Genomic DNA, 22744 nt, shown 5'->3' with positions numbered 1-22744 from the left:
CCAGAATTATCTCTATTGGGCCACTGACCCCCATCTCAAAATATGTAGTTCCAGGGACCCCCCAGAAGCCAATATTTTAGTTAAAAATGTTTGCTCTGAAATATATATATTCAAAGATTTGTACCACATTTTTATGACTACTCAAAAATATCAGACGTACAAGCTCGTAGCGCGCCATGAGCTTGTAGATCTGCTATTTTTCAATAGCTATAAAAGCCTGACATAATGCTATAAACACCAGGAGGGGTTCCCGCCCAAAATGGATTAAAGTGATCCTTTGCAGATACGAGTGCTGTCTCCTCTGTCCCGGGACAGGACACTTTTGTTGAAGTTGCCACAGCAACAACAAGTCTGTTTCACACTTCCTGTCAGTCTGAGCACTGACGCCAGAATGTCTTAAAATATAAAGGTTACACACTCTCTCTAGATCATCCCTGCAAACACCTTTAACCCATTCTGACCTGAGATCAGATTCATACGAGGTTTCCACTGGACACACACTTGTCTGATGAACCCATTCTGACCTGAGATCAGATTCTAAAAATGTCAGTCGTTCTTCAATTTTTTTCAAAAATAGCAGACCTACAAGCTCGTATCGCGGCACTCGGTGGCGCGATATGAGCTTGTAGATCTGCTATTTTTCAATAGCTAAAGCATAACATGATGCCAACACCAAAATGGGTGCCCGTTCAGAATGTCTTAAAATATAAAGGTTACACACTCTCTAGTCTAGATCATCCCTGCAAACACCTTTAAATATAGACAGGGGGGGAAAAGTTGTCCTTTTATTGCTTTGCTTTACCGAATGATGGAACTTTTGTAACATTCACTACAGAAATACATTTACAGTGATACTGTAACATTTCATAATATGAGAAAGCACAAATGTTTAATCATTTAGGTTGATACACAGTAAAAGCAAAGCATCAGGTTGTTGTTTCCCCCAAAAGATATGTGGAGTTTATGTGTTTCTATCTGTGAATAATGTAAATGTTTGCCTATGTGTACTTTCTGGAACAGTCAGAGGCCTATCATACATACGTGTACATGTCTTTCCCGTCACATCCAAAGACAGATTTGGGACAAATTCACCCTTTCATTTATCTTCCTGTCTTCTCCAGTCGATTGTTAATAATAGCTAAGAACAGTGTTGAATAATAAATTCAAAGGCAGCGGTGGGACGTGTACTGTGTGTGACGTGTGTGTGTGTGTGTGTGTGCGCGCGCGCGTGTGTGACAGAAAGTTGGCAAGAGATGCAGTACTTTAATCATCCTTGCCCATACTTTACTAACTTTATCCACAAAGGAGGAATTTGCTAAACTAGATGTTTATCGACAGGTACCTTACTGTAACACTGTGTGTGTGTGTGTGTGTGTGTGTGTGTGTGTGTGTGTGTGTGTGTGTGTGTGTGTGTGTGTGTGTGTGTGTGTGTGTGTGTGTGTGAAAGAGAGATAATTGGTTTTCAGTGAGTGAGTGTTTATTGACTGAAGAAGTGTACGTGTTTCTCTCAGAATCTTCCACACACTTGTATGAAGTCATGTGACCAGGGAGCTCCTCGTCTGATGTCAATGTTGGTCACACACAGTGGCTCTTCTTGCCTGAAACACACACACACACACACACACACAACATGCAGGAACTGCACTACAGTACTTTGTGGTCGGGGAAGCCTAATATGCCCCTAATATTTTCGATGGTTTGACTACAAAAGGACCCCAATGGAAACTTTGTTAAGTCCTTTAACAGACCTTGCATTAGGCATAGCAGTACAATTTACAATTTAGGCATTTAGCAGACGCTCTTAATCCAGAGCGACTTACATTTAAGCAAGAACAAAATCATGGGAATACATCACATAAAAGCATTTATCATGAAACATGCGTAAGCTAAGAAGGTAACAGCGGAATATCTATATGATGAAACTATACATACACTATACATAATAAACTATACATATTCACTACTATGCTATACATATGTACTATGGCGTGCTATGACTATATACAATACAATTATAGTGCTGTCTACATAACATGCTATAAGTCTGTGTCAAATGCTATCTAAGCCAACATAAATGCTATCTAAGGGGTTAGGGTAAGTGCTATGGGCCATGATGGAGTCTGAAAAGGTGGGTTTTCAGGCTACGGCGGAAGATTGGGAGTGATGCTGCAGTTCTGACTGCAATGGGAAGTGCATTCCACAGTTTTGGAGCCAGAAGGGAGAAGAGTTTGGGACGTGTGGAGCGTTGTCCCGGCGTTTTTAGTGAGGGTACTTCCAGTTTCCCTGCGTTGGCTGATCTGAGTGCGCGGGAGGGTTTGTAGGGTTCAATCATACTTGTAAGATATGGGGGAGCCATACCTTTGGTTGCTTTGAATGCCAGCATCAGAGTTTTGTATTCTGTGCGGGCAGCGACCGGGAGCCAGTGGAGGGAGCGGAGCAGGGGGGAGACATGTGAGAATTTTGGCTGGTTGAAGACCAAGCGAGCTGCTGCATTTTGGATCAGCTGGAGAGGCTTAAGTGCACATGCAGTGCAGGCATGGTTTTCTGGCCACTTATTTTTCCCATAGAGATTTACAAAAATATTTATTTATATCAATTATTTTAAGCTTAGAATCAAGCCATCCAGGATCCTGGTGAATCATGACCATAAAACCTTTGATTCTGTGAAGAATAATGATTATGATAATATTTAATTATTATATTTAATAAATACCCTTTGTTTAGCGGTTTTCTTTTTTTTTTCATTGATCTATGGAACCGAGTCAAACTAAATGTAATGCCTCAACTCCTATAATTCCACGTGCTTAAGTTGTCAGGGTGGGATGGGGGGGGGGGGGTCCCCAGTTCAAATATGATTATTTTTGGGGGCCGCAGCCTGAAAAGGTCAACTGAGATCCACTGTATTACACACACATGGCCTGTACTTGTACGTACGTGAGTGAGGGGAACTCAGACAGACACATGGACTGGATGTGGATGTCCCCCTGCCTGTAGAACCGGAATCCTGTGTTCTTCAGCTGGATGGAGTCTATCTCACACAGTGCAGCTGGGTGGGCAACGACCCTACTGTACTTGTTAGTGTCTGTCTGACTGGAAGCACGCACGCACACACGCACGCGCACGCACACACACACGCACACACACACACACACACACACACACACACACACACACACACACACACACACACACACACACACACACACACACACACACACACACACACACACACGTTTAGATTAACAACAATTTGGACAGCAATTTAGTAATTGGACAACAATGTAACTATGTAAACAGTTTCCTTATGTTGATGTATTTATTGTATTGATACTGGTGAAGATGATCAAATAAACTAAACAGTTATTTATTATGAATTCTAAAATATGGAAATGATGGAAACATCTGTTCTACATCTGAAAGAACTACTTTAAAAAAAGATTGAAAATGTTGTAAGACCTTGCTACTATCAAACAATAGACTAATATTATTTCTAAATATATCTTGAATTTGGCATTTAAGCTTTTTGGTGCACTTTGTTTAACAATCTAACCCAGTTGCATAAACAGGAGAGAGTTGTTTAATTAATTGCAGGGACTTTTTTTTTTATGTTCTCAAACTTCTTCCCCAGTGCCCTGCACCTGGGCAATGGGACATACTGTACAGTATGTACTTGTCGTAGTGCCCTGCACTTTTTTTTTTAACCTTTATTTAACCAGTAAAAACCACATTGAGACTGTGTGTAGTCTATTTTACAAGTGTGAACTGGCCAAGACAAGAGGCAAAATAAGTGACACAGCTCTGCCAGTAACAAAAAATACACAACAAAAAAGCAGGAAAGACATACAATGCTCATAAATACAGTACCCACTACCGAAGAAGCTCAAAGGGAGAACAGGAACGCGACCAATAAGGACTAATAAATCAAAACTAAGCAACTGAAATTGCTAGTAGACTAAAAAGCTAGCAGACATTTGCTATACGTCAAAGCAGGAGCAATGTATGGGAAGTGTGCCCACCTGACCAATAGGATATACAGTATACCGTAGTGCCTTACACTTTGCCGGTGGGACATACGCTACGTGCGTGCAGTAATGGGACAAACAGTGAGTTTATATGTACAGTATAGCGCCCTGCACCTGGCCATTAACACACGGTATTCCGCTCGTGTCTGCTCTCAAAATAGAAGTTGCCAACTCTCCATTTATAATATAAAGCAGTAGCCTATACTGTACTGTATTATAATGGCTCCAGTTCTGGGTCGACAACATGTCTCGTTGTCTGTCAGGCGATGCTGACCGCAGGGAAAAGATCGCCCGTGCAATTAATTTAGCAGAAGTTGAACACTTGAGATTCCACGCGAGCAGTGTACCTATTCTTTCACCTCTGTTCAGCATTTACCTTTTTATGCAGTTTGCTAAATGGCACTTTTGTTTTGGATTGTTTATTCATATTTATTCTTTGGTTATAGCTAAATATTCGCAGAAAATTGCAGGTCGACAAGCTTGTCAGTCGGCTATTTTCAGCGAAGATATTGAATGTAGAGGGGAAAACACAAAATACACTAGTATAGAGCACTGAGGGAAAGTCTTAAACCTGAGATAGCAGTGTGAAGGCTGGCTGAAGACAGATACAGACATTTCAATGGCATGAGTTTCTGACTCTCTGTTCTCGTCTGGACATAGCCTTGAATTCCCACAGTATACTTTCCCCGCTCAGAACATTCTGATTAGATAGTTGACGACGTTGGAACAAAATTTACATTTGAAAGAAACTCGCGTCTGTTTGGCTGCTCCTTTGTCCTTTCACAACAGCAGAAGCTGTGAAATTGCAGCTCTTTTGCATAAACATAAACTTGAACGCTATTATTTCTTATTCAAACGCTGCATAAATATCACCACATTGTGTTTGTGACATAACAGCTCCACACCAGACCAAAACAACAGCAGAAGCTGTGAAATTGCAGCTCTTTTGCATAAACATAAACTTGAACTCTATTATTTCTTATTCAAACGCTGCATAAATATCACCAGATTGTGTTTGTGACATAACAGCTCCACACCAGACCTCTGCTCTGACATAGCGCAGAATTTCCGACCAGGAATTTATGAGTTGGAGAGAACATTCATGTTTAGTTTCTTTTCTAACTCGGAAGTAGAATACAACTTGGCATGAACGCACCCTTATTCACTGCAAAGTGAGCCGTCTTTAGTCTAAGTCAGGAAACCTCTTGAGTATTAAAGTCAGCTTAATAATACCAATAAAAAAGCTCTTAACAATTTCAACCTGCTGTCAAAATTTGGGGTATATTTAGTTTAGGTTAGTTTATTAGTTTTTTTTTCTTCTTTTTCATAAAAAACATTCTTAGTTCATCAGTTTTTTTCTTTTTCTTATTCTGGAAAAAAAAAAGTATAGACTGAAGCCTAGGCTTATTACGTATATGGATACCCCTTTTACAGGTCCTCAAACAAAACAGCTCATGTGTCCCATTTCTACTGAACAATGCAACATTCAAGGTTTTTTTTCTTTAAAAAAAAAAACAAGCACAGAAAAACGAGCAAAACAATATGCTAATAATAGTCACAGTAGTAACAATTTTCACACAAAAACAAAAGAAACAAATATATCGTTATAGATAGCCCTGTATACAACAAAGTACTGTACAGTATACAGGGCTAACGTTCTTACAGTATGAGGTATAGGGTTGTCACAATGAATACAAGAAGACTCGCCCCGTTTCTGTTTTCCTCCCAGAATGTTCCCCAGTGAGGGGTGGGAGAGGCTGGACAGCAGACGGCTGGATTTTGAATTTCTCTAACTATAAACTTTCATGACAGCAGAACAGACTAAGTACAAATATAATTTATGAAAAGCTACTACAGTGAAGTCTGTTCACAGAAGTTGTTGTAGGATATGTGGGGATTATCTGACGAGGTACCATTTGAGGGGGCAAAACCTTACATAATACTAAATAATACTAAATTGTTTATAAGGTCAATATAAGTAATATAATATAGCCTTTCCACAGGAGTATCTTTTTATATTTTTCCAAAAAGAATACAAACAGCCAATAGCATATTACAAAGTTATCCCCCTCACTGGGGAAAATTCCGGGAGGAAAAACGGGCACGCACCGGGGTGAGTCTTCTTGTTACCGTCACAATGTGCTTCACAGACAAAAGGACACAATATTATGTAAAGAAGCCAAAAATAGGAGCACCCGCCAGACTCTTTATAATTAAAGAGAGTATGAAAGCACTGTCTCTGTCTTTGTGTGAGGTCGCTGTACAGTAGGTTAACTCCCAAAGTAGAAACAATTGATGTTAAGGGCTCTCTAGTGAGGACTTCTGGGGATTAAGGGCATGCCTAGCAATGTTCTTGTTATTGGTCAGTGACACCACCGGCATGGGTGGGTACTGTACGACTTAACTTCTGCTGATGAATGCCACAGGGAACTAATTTGTGGAATGAAACACTCTCTTTAAAGTACCGGCGGTGCTGTGTGTGTGGACGTGCGTGGATGTGTGTGTGTGTGTGTGTGTGTGTGTGTGTGTGTGTGTGTGTGTGTGCTTTCTTACAATCTGAGTCTCTTCACCGTTGCCAGGTTCCCTGTCTTCAGAGTTACTTCAATCTCGGCGCTCTTATCAAGGGGAGACACGTCAATCACCAACAGGATGTGGTGAGCTGACAGAGACAGACAGACAGACAGACAGACAGAGAGAGAGAGAGGAAGGGGAGAACCGGACCAAACTCAAAAGACTTATTTGGGTCAAGTTGGAACATTTGGGTTGCAGCATAAGAGGCATAAGAAGTTAAGAACACAATACAAAACCACAACAGACAGTACATACAGTACGTATGTATGTACGGTAATATACAACCGAAATATGAGCGAGCAAAAACTGACCGTGAAAGTGTCAGCATGGTGTGAAATGTATTATGTAAACTTAAATCCACAGGCCCTCAACACGCACACACACACACACACACACACGCACATACACACACACGTGCGCACACACACACACACACACACACACACACACACACACACACACACACACACACACACACACACACACACACACACACACACACACACACACACACACACACACACACACACACACACACACACACACACACACACTCACCACAATAGGGTGCAGAGGAGGTTGTGAGGAGGAATAGCTTCTGTTCTTTTGGAAGTGGAGACGTTGTTATCCCACTGTTCTGTGATAAACCTGAAACACACGCACGCACGCACACACACACACACACACACACACACACACACACACACACACACACACACACACACACACACACACACACACACACACACACACACACACACACACACACACACACACACACACACACACACACACACACACACACGATGACTGAGAATCACAGGCTCGTCTCACATGACAAATCAAATGAAGCCTGTTGGTATACATTAACTGCTTGAAGAGTAATTAACACAACATATGACGGTGTGGTTTAAACGTCACAAGGACATATCTTCAAGCTCTCTGCTGTATCACTGTGTCGGTCTCTGACACTCTATCAACAAACACTGGCCATGTTCTGTACATCGAGTATAGGTCGCTGCCTTCAGAGATATGCTGTTCCAGCATACAATAAGGTCAGACTGAAGAGGTCCTTTGTCTTTGAAGCTTAATCAGGAGTTTGGCCAGGACAGGACTACAAGCTGAGCTGTGCTCTTGTCTTTATGTATGTATTTTTGTTTGTTTGTTTCTTTCTTTCTTTCTGTCAAATGTGTGTATATGTTTTTGCATACAAAGTTACTGGGTCACAAGACATCATATCATATCATAGTAATCAGGGCCATCATCTTGGTTAGTTAAAAAAATAGCAGATCGGCTATTTTCAAAAGATTTGTTTTACACATTTTGAACTTGTGAAATGGGACAATTCTGCAATATATAAGTACTCTTTTGGTAGGCTACTTTGAGTACATTTTGATGCCAATACTTTTGCACTTTTATTCATGTAGGCCTACATTTTGAATTTCTGACTTTTACTTAATTGTAACAGAGTAACATTTCTATTTTGCAGTAAGAGTTTTTACCCCAACATTGATCAACACTGATGAAATGAAAAAGGTGGACCCTGTTGTAAATAAGTCTTATAGTGGTAGTGGTAGTTTTTGTATTGAGCTTGTGCTTTCGTTTGAAATGTATCAATCAATCAATCAATCAATCAATCAATCAATCAATCAATCAATCAATCAATCAATCAATCAATCAATCAATCACTCACTGACCTATAGTGGGACAGACGCCGTTAAAGAGGCCGTTGTCACAGCCCAGACAGTGTCCGTTGAGGAAGTCCTCATAACTGAAGCAGGGGATTCCAGCCATCGGACACGAGGACGCGTTCAGCAGCGCGCTCATGTAGACGTGCACCGCCCTCATGTGGTCGCAAATCACATAGCCGTACACTGGGAAGTAAACAAGAACTGACAACAAAAGGCTCACACTTAAGGAGTCAAATGCCGGCACATCATATGGGTCTTCTTTTTGGTTTTAGTTCGTTTAGTTGTGTATTATTAGTCAGGAACATTAGCGTCCATGCTGCCGTAGGCTACAATTAACAGCCTTAGTTAAAATGTTGTGCCAGGCAAGTCAGTGTCGAGTGTCAACATTATTTTATTCACTACTGTCCTACTGTCTGCACACAAACAAAAACGCACGGTTGGCTTTCAACTTACTTGACGCAAATCTGGTCCTGGCGCATCCCGCCTGGTCCATGCCGCCATTCAGAAAGAAGTCGACGTGACCAACAGGGATGGAGATGCCAAAGTCTGATGGGGGATAATAATAAAAGGTAATTAAAGAAACCTGGTGGTTTAAGTTCATGGTGGAAAAGTGGAAACCCAATTGAACCGCAATAATAGGCTAATTGAATCCCATCTAAATGTAGGATATACAAACAAGCAAGCTAGCTGCCTGGCAGTGGTGGAATGTATGGTCTACATTTACATTTACTCAAGTAGGCCTACTGTACTGTAGCCTACTTGTAGCCTACTGCAGTGGTTCAAATTCTCACTCAAATTGACACTAATTAGCCCGCGGACCCCCTTTGGAAAGATATTCCAGGGACCAGTGATTCTCAACCCGTTTCATTTCAAGGACCCCCAGTTTGATCTAGTACAGCCCTAGCTCTGGTCCATAGCCCTAATGCCAAGGCATTAGAGCTATGGACCAGAGCTAGTACAGAACCCCATTTAATGGCATTTCTATCTCTGGGACCTCAATGTATGTATATTGTAAAATCAAAGTCATTTTAAGGGTCCATTTGGTTCCATTGTACACTCTCAGAGTTACAGACACATAAGGTCCATTTGGTTCCAGACTGAATCCCTCACACCTGGGTTCTCTGACCCCACTTTGGGAACCACTGCTTACTCTACTTAAGTACGAATTTGAGGATTTTATTTTATTTTATTTTTAGGGCCGTAATACGGACAACATATCCCCTTAAGGACTCCGTACCCTTAGACTCTATAGATGTATTTATCGATTCTTAGCCTAATTGATAAATATATCTATGAGAGTCTAAATCTTAGGCTAGCGTATTAAGGGACGTACCGAAAGGGGCTAAGTAAGGCAAATATTGTTCTTTTACTAAATCTACTTTGTAGATTTGGATTATTATTACAAAAAACATACATTCAAATTTGGCTATTTGAAAATAGATATCTATAAGTTCACAGCTTGTAGATCTGCTATTTTCAAAATATTTCTTATACATCAATTGGGACATTCTGCATAATGAGTAGGCTACTTTCCGCTTTTGGTACTTTAACCCATTCTGACCTGAGATCAGATTCATACGAGGTTTCCACTGGACACACACTGGTCTGATTAACCCATTCTGACCTGAGATCAGATTATAAAAATGTCAGTCGTTCTTCGATTTTTCAAAAATAGCAGACCTACAAGCTCGTAGCGCGCCACTCGGTGGCGCGCTATGAGCTTGTAGATCTGCTATTTTTAAATAGCTAAAGCATAACATGATGCTAACACCAAAATGGGTGCCCGTTCAGAATGAGTTTTAAGCACATATTCGTTTTTGATACCAATACCAGAGTATTGGTATACTGCAGTATACCAGTTTTAAGCACATATTCGTTTTTGATACCAATACCAGAGTATTGGTAATTATACTGCAGTATACCAATACCAGAGTATTGGTATACTGCAGTATACTGCAGTATTATGCAAGTGAGTACTATGAGTACTTTTCCCACCACTGCAAGCCGGTGCATGTCACTAGATTTCTTTGTTAAAAGCAGTGTTAAATAGCTTCATATTATTCTGATATTAATCAATGCCTTGTTGTCACATATCAGTGTTTGTTCAGTAATAGGAATCTCCCTGATCCTTCAGCCTTTTAGTAAACATAAAATGCATTTTCAGGTATATGTCGGTGTACCAATTTTAGCTTTCCAACCAGGAGAGAATACAAGTGAAATTGATCACAAAGAAAAATATGGAAATGGATGTAGGCTACACTATAACATTGAAGCTGATAAATGGGTAACTCTAATTGGCAAACCCACCTGAAAATATATTTTCTATTTATTAAAGTTTATTAAAGAATAACCTATTCTCTAGTCTGTTATTGAACAAACATTATAGCTTTATTCCACGCACGCACACACGCACACACACACGCACGCAAGCATGCACACACAGACACACACACACACACACACACACACACACACAGACACACACACACACACACACACACACACACACACACACACACACACACACGTGTTCACACAACATATCACTTACGCTACATTTAACTTTAGGCCTAGCGGCTACGCCCTATAGCAGCCTACATAATGAAAATTGAATTAACTTTATTATGATTATATTCATTTCAACAAATCCCATAAACAAGTAGGAAACTATATTAATAATATCAACATGTACAGTAGTTCAGCGTCCTGTTTATGTTGTCTCACAGTCGGAGTCGGTGTGGATGGCCTCCACAAACAGAGCGTCCGAGGGGTCCAGCCGGTCAAACGTGTCCCTCCCTTTGAACATGGGCCCGGCGGGGTCCAGACCTGCATGAGGAGGTAAAACACTCACTCTTTAAACATGGGCCCGGCGGGGTCCAGACCTGCATGAGGAGGTAAAACACTCCCTTTAAACATGGGCCCGGCGGGGTCCAGACCTGCATGAGGAGGTAAAACACTCACTCTTTAAACATGGGCCCGGCGGGGTCCAGACCTGCATGAGGAGGTAAAACACTCACTCTTTAAACATGGGCCTGGCGGGGTCCAGACCTGCATGAGGAGGTAAAACACTCACTCTTTAAACATGGGCCCGGCGGGGTCCAGACCTGCATGAGGAGGTAAAACACTCACTCTTCACCTTTCAACACATATATTGTCCTGAAGGGCATAATTCTTTTGCCAAATTGCACTTAATTGTATTTATTTATTTGGGATCTATCAAGATTCCATGCTTGCTCAGGTATGTACTGAGTGAGCCAGATATTGGAGACTTAACCACTTAAACACTAGCGTATACCTGGTTGTAGCCTACTGTACGTCAAATTGTGAGAATAGCTGTCTACAAGCTCACAACGATGGGGTTCACGTGGTTTCGCTCACTGTCGTCCCCGGATGTTTCCAGTCAGTGGAACACACAACTGCCTGAACTATGTTTAGCATACATCCTTCTCTTGAAGATAGTCTTGTCAACAGTGCTTATATGGTGCCTCACTGCATTTGAATAATACAAAAAGCTCACACAAGCCCTGCCAGTCAGACAGACAACAAACATCACACCATGTAAACCAGTGGTTCTCAATGTGAGGTCCAGATAAATGGATGGAATAGGAAACCAAATGGACACTGATGTGGCTGTAACTCTGAGTGTGTACAAATGGGTGTACAAATGGAACCAAATGGACCCGTTAGGGTCCATTTGTCAGAGTTCTGGTGATACGTGGTCTAAACTTAGAGCAGGGGTTATCAGTGTCAGTTCCCAGTGTCATCTATTTAACAAAAAAGAAAGAACATCTTGGGATTCTTTGAAAATGTTTGAATATATAATATATTTATTTTACATGTTTGCACAAATCTTGTATTGGGGTCCTTTGGACAAAATCTTTTCAGATTGGGGTCCACGGCCAAAATTAATTTAGGGGAACTTGACATGGAAAAAGTTTGAGAACCACTGACGTAAACAAGCAAACAGCTGCATATTGTTTTGCCTGATGTGGGTGGAGAGGAAGGCCTGTGCCACTCCACACAGCTCCGGGGGGGGCGGGGCTCGCTCTCATCAAAGTGGCAATTGTGATATTTTTGGAACGCTTTGCTGGCTTTCTTTGAAAGTCTCATTCAAATTAAAGCGTTGGAGAGAGACAAGAGGCTCTGTGAGTGACTTCTCCACTGTGGAGAGACCTTTATTGTCTGGCTCCGTTGTGGCGCTTCCATAGCAGTTGTAGCAGTGGAGTCGGATGGCAGTACGAGAGCGGTGCCCGTTGGGAACGATGCAAGTTGGAAATGCATGCCCCGCCCAGTTATTATGTCTGTGTCCCTTTTATGGCCATGTATGGAGTTATTTTGTCAGGCATGCCCAAATATGGAGTCTATGCAGATGTCAGAACAATCACTGCGATGTCAGAACAGGACAGCTCCATACAGTACATGGAGATATAGGCCAGGGGTGATCAGGTCCAGAGCCCGGGAAGAGGCTTTTGTGCTGGTTCTGGACAACGTTCCGACAACGGGCCCTGCGCTCCCTGTGGGGGTGTGGAACACGTGTGTCGAATTTGAAGTCGGTGGGGCTAACGGTTCTCGAGTTACGTGGATTATAGATTACCTGTAGACTTACAGAGATGTGGTGCATTTATACTGTAGATAGATGTTTCTCTGTGTTGGCACTCTCTGATGTTGACCTCTTTGTAACGTACAGTATATGGTAGCTACTGTAACTGCAGTCTTTATGTGGCCCGAATTCTTTTTATTTTTAAATAATTATTGTAGTTTGGGCTCACCTGTGATTCTTCCAATCTTGCCCTCGAAGAGGGTTCCCACAAACCCGGAGACATGCGCCCCAAGACTGACCCCGATGAAGTGGAAGGAGTCCAGTCTGCAGCCATGATTCTGTTATGTCGGGACAGATGGTTGTCAGTTGTTTCAGATGCCTGGCATCCCTAGTACAGTATATTGGGCAGTGTATTGTCAGAATTCTTCAGAGACTTTTCGCTTTTTTCATCATACGACCAAGTGTAACATAGGACTCATGTAAGTGGTTAATCAGCTGAGTGCATCATTGGAACTTCCAGGGGTCAAACACAGCTTATAGTGTGTCTTTACCCATCCTCTCTTTATGTCTCCCTTGCCTTTAGGCTACTACAATAAATACTGTATGTCTTGATTTAACATCAACATCATCGATGGGGAATCCAAGCGAATAGAAACTGCAGGCTTTCTAGTCCTGAAAAGTTGAAATGCGAAAATGGAAGCCATCGTTCTCACGATAATGAAAATCTAAACATTTTTGTAAAAATATATTGTTAAAAAATAAATCTGCCTAATGATGATGTCACTGGAAGACGGTTTCTAAACTGCCCAGTGCCCACAGCCCTCCTATGAGACACAGATCGAGTAGAAAAGAATCATGCCATTTTATCATGATTATTAGTGAGGCCTTTAGGAGGGACATTCAAGCCTCAAGCGGAGCCTGCGGCACCACCAAGGGCAAGGTGGAGCCTTTCCTTTTCGGTCAATTGTATCATGTCAACCCCTTTTCCTTATGTATGTAATAATGTTGGATAAACCATGACCGAGACAAATAAACTATCTATCTATCTATCTATCTATCTATCTATCTATCTATCTATCTATCTATCTATCTATCTATCTATCTATCTATCTATCTATCTATCTATCTATCTATCTATCTATCTATCTATCTATCTATCTATCTATCTATCTATCTATCTATCTATCTATCTATCTATCTATCTATCTATCTAGCTAGCTAGCTAGCTAGCTAGCTAGCTATCTATCTATCTATCTATCTATCTATCTTATCATTAATATACTGTATCTTAGAGTTGATGTGTGGATGTTCTAGAACAGGGGTGCCCACACTTTTTTGACTTGAGGTCTACTTTTAAAATTGCCAGCTCAAGGTGATCTACCAACCAAAAAAATATTATCCCATTGCTTAAAATACTCAAAATAAATAACATTAAGGCATTAGGACTGTTTCAAAATCAATTATATTTATTTACCTTTTCAGTTACCCCACATTGCAAAGAAGAGATTTTTTGTTAAAGTTACTCTTTGTAATAACGTCAATCAATTTCAATTTGTAATAACATATATTGCTCATAAAATGTTACAAATATTAAAAGTATCACACATAAAAAGCATACACAATCACATGAAGGAATAATGCACCACTCAACTCAACCAGAGCAGAACTCCCACCACAGGACTCTGGCAATCAATTAATACAGTTGCAACCACTATATTAATGGGAAGTATTTCATACAATTTAAGTAAAAAAATCTGAACTATCCCTTTAATCAGATGACTGCTTGCAGCCTTGCACTGAATGGAGTCCGTCAGTGCTGCGTAATCCGGACAGTCACTGCTGACAGCTAGTCTTAAACAGGCCTCCAAATGATCGTCCGTCAACGTGGAACGATATTTGGACTTAATTATCTTCATGTGGGAAAACGCTGATTCACATAAATATGTGGAGCCAAATAACGCTGTGAGCGAGACTGCACAAGTCCTGATTTTTGGATACTTTTCCTCCACGATTAAGTTCCAAAACTCTCCATCGCGGGCGCGCAACTTTAACTGTATGTCAGCCTGCAGCGCCATGATCTCATTCTCCAACGCAGAAGAGTTCACGTTAAAAAGTGTTGCTATTTTCGAGGCAATGGAATCAACATCAGCTTCTGAATGGGAAGCACATGAATGTGGCGATGGGCTCGAGTAAGGCAAACGCAGTTGGACTTGCAATGTGACATTGTGAAAAAATAATCTTATTCCCACTCTGCATGGAAGTGATATGTTTTAGGCTTCTTTGCCGCGCGCATCTTGCTATATGAACAATGATGGATAGATATCATTTTAATTTGTTTGTTTGTTCCCCACACTTGAAAACAAGGCACTGCATTGTGGGGGGTTTTAAAGCCACCGCCACCTGCCCGAGGCGAGGATTGTTTTTTTGTTTTTTTTCATGGCAGTGCCAAGCGGTCTACCTGCGCAGCGTTTGCGATCAACTGGTCGACCGCGATCGACGTAATGGGCACCCCTGTTCTAGAACTGTACGGTCATGTGATCAGTGACATCACCAACGTGTACTCTTTGAGAGTTATGATGGAAAATATGAATGTCCATTCAGTGGCGACGTATTGAATTTATTATGAAGAATCAGGCAGAAGAAACACATACAGATCATATAGGAACAAGCCTCCGTGCCTATTCCGCAAGCCTCCCCAACCCTATTCTCAGATAGTTTAGTTGAGTTTAGTTCATTGATCATCTCCCAGTGTCCGTTTCTTATAGTCCACTGTTAACAGAGATGCTATACTAAATGTCCATGTAAGGATATATTCTAAAGATAACACACGACACAAATGGACACATTCGCTGACTGAGCAATAGTGAGCATAGAGAAGTGCTGTTAGATCGATTCAATTCGCATTGAATGAGATTGACAAATAAATACATACAGTACAGTATAGTTGGCAGTCTATTTGGTATTCTAAAATATCCATTACAGACTAGTACACATATATATAATCCCCTTCTGCCCCACCACCATGTACTCAGACGCCTCTTGCACGGCCCAGACTATACTGACACCATGCTTCTTGATCCATTTTTACATAAAATCAGTGCATGTGAGTTTTGTTTTTGCAATTTGCACGTGGGATGGAATTGACAGTGTGAACATCAATTCATCTTCGATTGAAGGGAGGTTCCTCACTCCAATCACCCATCATGCTGGCATTATTATTATTTGTACAATTAAAGCTCATTGTACGTGATATTTTACATGCAATCATTTACCCAATGATCAACTGTCAGTGCAAATGGGAAATGTACATAACCAATAGAAAGGAAGACAACAATCTGTTTTGATTGGAATGTCAAAGAGGAATGACAACAGCGGTTGTCATAGACATAGAGGCTATGTTTCGCATTCTGAACACAAAGAGAAGAGATGTAACGTCCCTAAGGCAAACATTATATTCTGTGAAACGCTTTGCATTCTGTGTTTTGCATTCTGTATGAACACAAAGAGAAGAGATGTAACGTCCCTAAAGGCAAACATTATATTCTGTGAAATTGGCTGATCTACGAGCTCGGATTTCAGGTTGTCTGCCAGCCTTTCATTCAACCTTTTATTTATTTTTTCTAGAAATATATTGAGGGCATTAGGGAAAGCGTTCATTTTCAATGCTGCACTGATTACAAAAGGCATTATACAATACAATGCAGGTGCTTTGACCTTGTTTTGAGCCAATGGCAGTGAAAGAGACATCTGAACACCCATCACACACCATTGCCGTCAGAGCTGACTAATATAAACAAGGTATCCAGAGATTCCAGACGCAGGTCGCGGAACACCGTCATAGAGCCAAGATGAATTTTCACATTATTTTAATCGTCGCCACCATCATGAAAACAAGTGGTCAGCTGACGTTGCGTACCTGTAATGGACTTGGATTAGGGAGGCGTCCAGAATACAATGACATCGAGGTGACATGTGGCACCAACTCCATCAGTCTGGCAATCCAAGCCTGCCCTATCGTCTACACCGGCTACAACGAAACGCTGATGATCGTGAACCATATGTCGGAAGCAGCCTGCGAGGGAACCCTGGATATGTCCGTATATCCACCCGTGGTCCGTTTCAACTTCCCCTTGAACAATACCCATGCCTGTGGAAGTGTCTTCAGGACCACCAGCGCTGCCGGCACAGGAGTGTTCTCAGACTTCTCCAACATCCAGACAGTCAAAGTCAGTGGCATTGTGCGATCCTCCGATCCCACCACAGGGACAATCACCTACAATGCAGAGCTGAAGTACTATTACTCCTGCGCCTACCCCTTAGAGTACCTGATCAACAACACCCAGATGGATGTGTCAGGCTCCTCTATTGCATTGAAGGACAACAATGGCAGCTTCATCAGCACCCTGCGCCTGGAGCTGTTCAGCGATGCTGAGTACACAAGGCCCATGGTGATGCCACAGAATGGAATCGAGCTGAGGACCGACATCTTCGTAGAGGTGAAAGCCACCAACTTGACAGGCCAGTACAACGTGCTTCTGGACCAGTGCTACACCTCAATCTCCCCACTTCCTGGTACCGACTCCAGCATCTTCAACCTGTTTGTACCCTGCGAGGTTGACCAGCACACCACCATGATCCAGAATGGCGTCAGCCAGAGCGCCCGCTTCACCTTCCCGGCTTTCCGCTTCACGGAGCAGGAGAACGAGACCGTCTCCACCTACTACCTGCACTGCATCACGCGCCTGTGCGAGGTCTCCACCTGCAGCAACTTCCTGCAGTGCGGCAACAGGAGAAGGAGAAGGAGAAGCACGGACGATGAGCCAGCCGACTTCTCCCACCTCCACACCATCACCTCCCCGGAGATCGTCACCCAAGAAAATGTCATCAAAGGCCAGACATCAGGTCAGAATTCGTCTGCTGGTCTTGGTGCTGTTGTAGGTGTTTTAGCCTGCGTGTGCGTTTTCTTTTCTTTCTTTTTTTAAATGTTTTTTTGCGGCTTTCACCTTTATTTTATATATTTTTTTAGAGGGACAGACAGTAGGCTGACAGGAAATGGGGGAGTGACATGCAAGGGGTTAAACTCATTTTGCTCCTATGCCACTAAAATGTGGAACGCCCTACCAACAGCCATTAAGACATGTGAATCCCTAGACTCCTTCAAAACCGTCTGCAATTCTAAACTAGCCCCTGTAAGAAAAGTTAGTCTTTGCTATACTGTATACATACGGTACTATAGTATACCCCCTTAGACATACTCAACAACTTTATTTTTCTGTACCCACAACATCTAATGAAATTGGGAGACGTGCTTTTCAGTTTAAAGCTTCATCAGGTTGGAACAACTTGTCTGTTTCTTTGAGATCAATTACATCATTTAACATTTTCAAGGCTTCTTTGCTTGTATACCTGAAACCCATTTGTACTTTTTTGGAGAGAGGTGTGTATTTTAATGCTTGATTATTCTTTTTAGCTTTATCTTTATTTTTTATTATTTTCATTATTATCACTATTATTAGTATTTTGTTAGGTGTTTCAGTGCAGTTGCTTCTGGTCTTGATGTATTGTTTGAGTGGTTTGGAGAGCATCTATGTTTTGTTGTTGTAAGTGTATTGTTCTGTGTCGACATACTGTACTGTACTGTACTGTATTCATTGTGTTCTGCCCGAGGACCCCCTCTAAAACGAGATGATGCATCTCAAGGGGCTATCCTCTAAATGAAATAAAATGTCAATATATATACAAACTGTTACAATGTTCAATCAATCAATCAAATCAATCAATCAATCAATCAATCAATGAGGCCTGCAATGTGCATGCCCAGGATGAACTGCTTCAGAGTGTGTGTGTGTGTGTGTGTGTGTGTGTGTGTGTGTGTGTGTGTGTGTGTGTGTGTGTGTGTGGTGGGTGGGTGGGTGGGTGGGTGGGTGGGCGCGTGTGCGCGTGTGCGCCACACCACGGAAATGATTTGATGGCGGAGCACGGAATATGATGATGATGATAAGAGCGCCCCTCACAGTCACAAGAGTGTGATATTGATTTCTATTGAAGTAAAGAAGAAAATAATGGGGGAAAAGTGCAATTGTCCAAACAAAGTGCATTGTTTTGAATACAAATGGCTATAAAGAATTAGGAAAGGAGTGTATTTCTTAATTGGGGTTGTTCGCACATGTTTTTTGTTTATCTAAGTTCGCATCACACACATCAACCTTTTGACCACCAATATTATTACGCTTGTAGATCCACTATTTTTGCTCTTTTAGAAATGGGGCTATATGCCACATTAACTTATTTTTCACCGCCTATTTCTTTCTGAAATCACGCCTCTGCATCCTCCATCCATTCTTCCCATGGGGTAGGCCTACAGTCAATTCCAGCAGGCCTTGTTGATTCTTTCTGACATGCACAAGAACCATGTCAGGCCAGCTATGGTATGGTGTCTGGACATTTGAGCCGTCTATAGGTTCGACCCTCCGCTGCCAGTTCCAAGCTGGTGCCAAGAAGCCCCCCTCCTTGGTTTGGGTGCTGTCGTGGCTTCCCCCCGTCCCGACAAAAAAGCCACCCTTTTGACAACTGGCATACAAAGCTAAAGTTTGTCCATTTTTATGTTTGTGCAAATCGGGATATCCTGCTATAACAGACGGGGGTGAAACAAATGAGTGTGAGTCTTACCTGGAGCTGGTTTATGAGGACAGAGATTTGGACAGCCACCTCCTTGTAGTTCTCCACCACCAGGTTGTAGGCGAACGAGGCGCCGTAGATCCAGTCCACCACCACCACGTTCACATCTGTCGCCCGGAGCAGGGCCTGAGCCAGCTCCTTCACCCAGGACGGCTTACTGCCCAGGGCCCTAAAATACACACAGGGAGGGAGGGATGGATGGATGGGTGAGGGAGCAGGGCCTGAGCCAGCTCCTTCACCCCAGACGGCTTACTGCCCAGGGCCCTAAAACACACACAGGGAGGGAGGGAGGGATGGATGGATGGGTGAGGGAGCAGGGCCTGAGCCAGCTCCTTCACCCATGACGGCTTACAGCCCAGGGCCCTAAAACACACACAGGGAGGGAGGGATGGGTGAGGGAGGGAGCAGGGCCTGAGCCAGCTCCTTCACCCATGACGGCTTACTGCCCAGGGCCCTAAAACAGGGGTGGGTAACTTTGACGATGGAGAGGGCCGCTATAGTTCCACACTCACTCCAGAGGGCCACATTGCATATTACTGTCAAATACTGTCATATTACTGTCAAAAACCGGCAAAAATAGCCGATCTACAAGCTCAAAACGCGTCGCACTGCGGCACGTTTTGAGGGCGGACACTCTAACCACAAGGCCACTGTCTGGTGGTTATAAATAGTCTGTGAAATCAATACATGGGCTTCTTCACCTGTATCCGTGGATGATGATCTTGGTGGGGAGCGAGGCGTTGAACAGCGAGGGCTCCTGGGTGTTGTTGAGGCTGTCCTGGCTGAACGCGCTGGCGCAGTCCATGTTCCTGCGAGTCAGGAGCAGGTACTGGATCTGCAGCTTGGAGCCCTGGTGACGGTACTCCTGCCAAACAGTGTTGTTGAAGTCGGCGCATTCGTCCGCCGCATGTTCACGCTGCTGGTGGGCCCCGTGTCCTTCTTCTCCTACTGAGGGTTATGTATACGTTGTATACTTAATGCGTTCATACACACTGGATTAAAGTTCTCAGTCGCCACGACTTATTTCAGTCATTTGTATTCCATAGAAGCCAGCGTGTCCTTCTGTGAAAGCGTGCATGCATGCGCACCGAAAACAGCAGATCTACAAGCTCACAACACGTCATGTTGAGAGCTTGTAGATCTGCTATTTTCGGTCATTAGTTATTTTTAAGAAGAAGGGGTATTTGAAGTGATTAAACTAGCAATAGAATACAAGTTTAGTTAAGCATCTTCCAGAAACATGAATGGTCTTTAGAAATGTCATGATCTCTTCAGCTGGTCGTCCTAAAACATAACCTTACATTTTCAGTCTTGAGATTTGTTTTTGCTTTATTCCATGCATACATACATTCAGGTTCTTTGTGGTTTGTATTTGTATTTGATTTCAGTTTTCTTGCCTTTGCCATAGTGCTGTAATCTACAGTAGGTTTTTTTTTTTCAGACGGTATACCATCATTATTCCTTGCGCAACATGCACACGTATAGGCTATTTATGCTCGCGAGTGGTCAATGGATATAATTATTAGCTAATTAGATCATCTATTTTCGAATGGCCGAAATGCATATAAATCTACAAAGTTACTAGTACTTTCCACCACTGCGATGGACCACTAGTTGAGAAACGGTTGACTCAATGACCTGGTGACCTAAAACCCTGACCACACCAAAGGGTCGAGACGGTTTTAGGGTTGTCCCTGCGGTGTGATATGTCTTGTTGCACGTTGACCCACGTTGACCCTAGTGATTCAACGGTTTTAGCGTTAACTCCTTGCAACCGTTTAGACCCAAGGAGTTGCATGGTGACCCTTTGGTGTGGTTAGGGCTTTAAGAATGTAGTCGACAGCAGTTTCTGTGAAGTAGGGGGTCAAGAACTCCCACAGAAGAAAAGGGAGTTGGAATCTCACGACGGGGAAGTGTACCGGATTGCCTCTGTTATCATTATTAGGACATTTCCAGCACGTGTTTGCTCACTCATACATAAGTTACATAATCAGTTAACATGAGTTTAATATAGACGGCTGGATAAAGTAAGAGAAACTCAAAAAAAAAATGAATGCTCTGCTCACTATAGCATAATATTTTCAGTTATTATTCAAGAACGTGTCCGTGGATAATTGGTTGTGCATATTTTAGTTCTTATAACTATAATCTTACAGTGTTGTGGTAAATGGTGCATTTATGAGCTGATTATAATGCATTATAGACATGGGATGCAAGCAGGGTTAACACTGAGTTGAAAGGTTAAAGACATAATATATATTTAATTAATCTTTCACTGGCATAAATTGTTATTTGTCATGTCTCCCACAAGGTTATTAACGTTAATTAAAACTAAACTAAAAGCTAAAACTTATTGTAATTTTTTTTAAATATTTAATAAAAACTAAAAAGAATTCTAAACACGGAGAAGTAAACCAAAACTAGCAAACCCATTCTGAATCTATACATGAAAAACATTTTAATAAAAATAAAAACAACAGGAAAAACTAAATAACAACCTATAATAACCGTGGTCTGCTTATTTGCCACACATTCAGAATTAAAGTGTGGAATCAGAATTAAAGTGTGGAGTATGAAATCTATACTACTACTCTATTACTAGTGTCATCTTCTCCCTTTACATTCATTTACTTAAAGGCTCTCAATGGACAGTAATCATAAACCGAAAGAAAGAAAGAAAGAAAGAAAAATACTTGCTTTTTAAGTCTTTACCAGAGTGAGGATTAAGGCTACTTACCCGCCACTGTTGTGATGCAGATGGTCAGAAGAAGCCTAAGGAGAGTCATTCTGGGTTCCCTGCAGCAGGACATTGTCTTTAGACGGTGCAGAATGCTGAGTGGAGGAGAGGAGACGAGAGCCGCTGGTCTGAGGAAGGTCTCAGCACTGCTTAGTGGGCGCTTAGCTGCTCAGTGTGAAGTGCTTATTTCTGGATTTGTGACTGGACCTCTTGGCCGGTGGCAAATCCCAGCTCTATGGAGCATTGTGGTACCTCTGAGAAAGATTATTGAGTTGTATTACCCTGGCCGACCGTCGGCCCTAGCAGGTTAGGAATCCGCCTAAAGCCATTAGGTAAATAACAGCTTGGGGTTATTTTCACACGCGGCTTTGTCGCATGCAGCTCCTGTTTGTAATGATGTTGGCCGTGGTCGGTCGGGTGAATTTACTTTGCTGTTTGTTTAAAGCCACACAAACCACAGCATTCCTTTTTTTTTTCTTCGAGCTACAGCCTGTCCTTTGCTCCT

At 42.2% G+C, this 22744-nt stretch overlaps 2 protein-coding genes across 2 annotated transcripts; one reads left to right on the top strand and one right to left on the bottom strand.

Annotated features, from left to right (window-relative positions):
* Nucleotides 1-1393: 1393 nt before the first annotated feature.
* Nucleotides 1394-22298, bottom strand: pla1a (phospholipase A1 member A). Its single transcript, XM_083776483.1, has 11 exons — nucleotides 22240-22298; nucleotides 20204-20450; nucleotides 19494-19671; nucleotides 13054-13162; nucleotides 11009-11110; nucleotides 8738-8830; nucleotides 8291-8467; nucleotides 7152-7241; nucleotides 6576-6681; nucleotides 2935-3090; nucleotides 1394-1598 (listed from the first exon to the last, which is right to left on the bottom strand). The coding sequence occupies exons 1-11, from the start codon at nucleotides 22286-22288 to the stop codon at nucleotides 1508-1510; spliced, it is 1398 nt and encodes a 465-aa protein (XP_083632609.1). The 5' UTR covers nucleotides 22289-22298; the 3' UTR covers nucleotides 1394-1507.
* On the top strand, nucleotides 16709-19391 carry LOC310866372 (zona pellucida-like domain-containing protein 1; the record flags this gene model as incomplete). The annotated part of the gene is made up of 2 exons (XM_083775980.1): nucleotides 16709-17726; nucleotides 19285-19391. 2 exons carry the CDS (start codon nucleotides 16709-16711, stop codon nucleotides 19389-19391), a joined length of 1125 nt encoding a protein of 374 aa, XP_083632106.1.
* Nucleotides 22299-22744: the final 446 nt, after the last annotated feature.

This window comes from Protomyctophum parallelum, assembly GCF_964188405.1.
Source record: "Protomyctophum parallelum genome assembly, chromosome: 11".
NCBI classification, from domain to species: Eukaryota; Metazoa; Chordata; class Actinopteri; order Myctophiformes; family Myctophidae; genus Protomyctophum; species Protomyctophum parallelum.
The sequence above is the reverse complement of the archived record's forward strand: the minus strand, read 5'-3'. Positions and strand labels throughout refer to the sequence as shown.

Coding starts and splice junctions, on each gene's coding strand:
- pla1a (XM_083776483.1), bottom strand. CDS start 22,288: ATGACTCTCCTTAGGCTTCTTCTGACCATCTGCATCACAACAGTGGCG. Junction 13,163..19,493: donor TCCTCATAAACCAGCTCCAG/GTAAGACTCACA, acceptor CCGACATAACAG/AATCATGGCTGCAGACTGGA. Junction 8,468..8,737: donor CAGGACCAGATTTGCGTCAA/GTAAGTTGAAAG, acceptor TTTACTTCCCAG/TGTACGGCTATGTGATTTGC.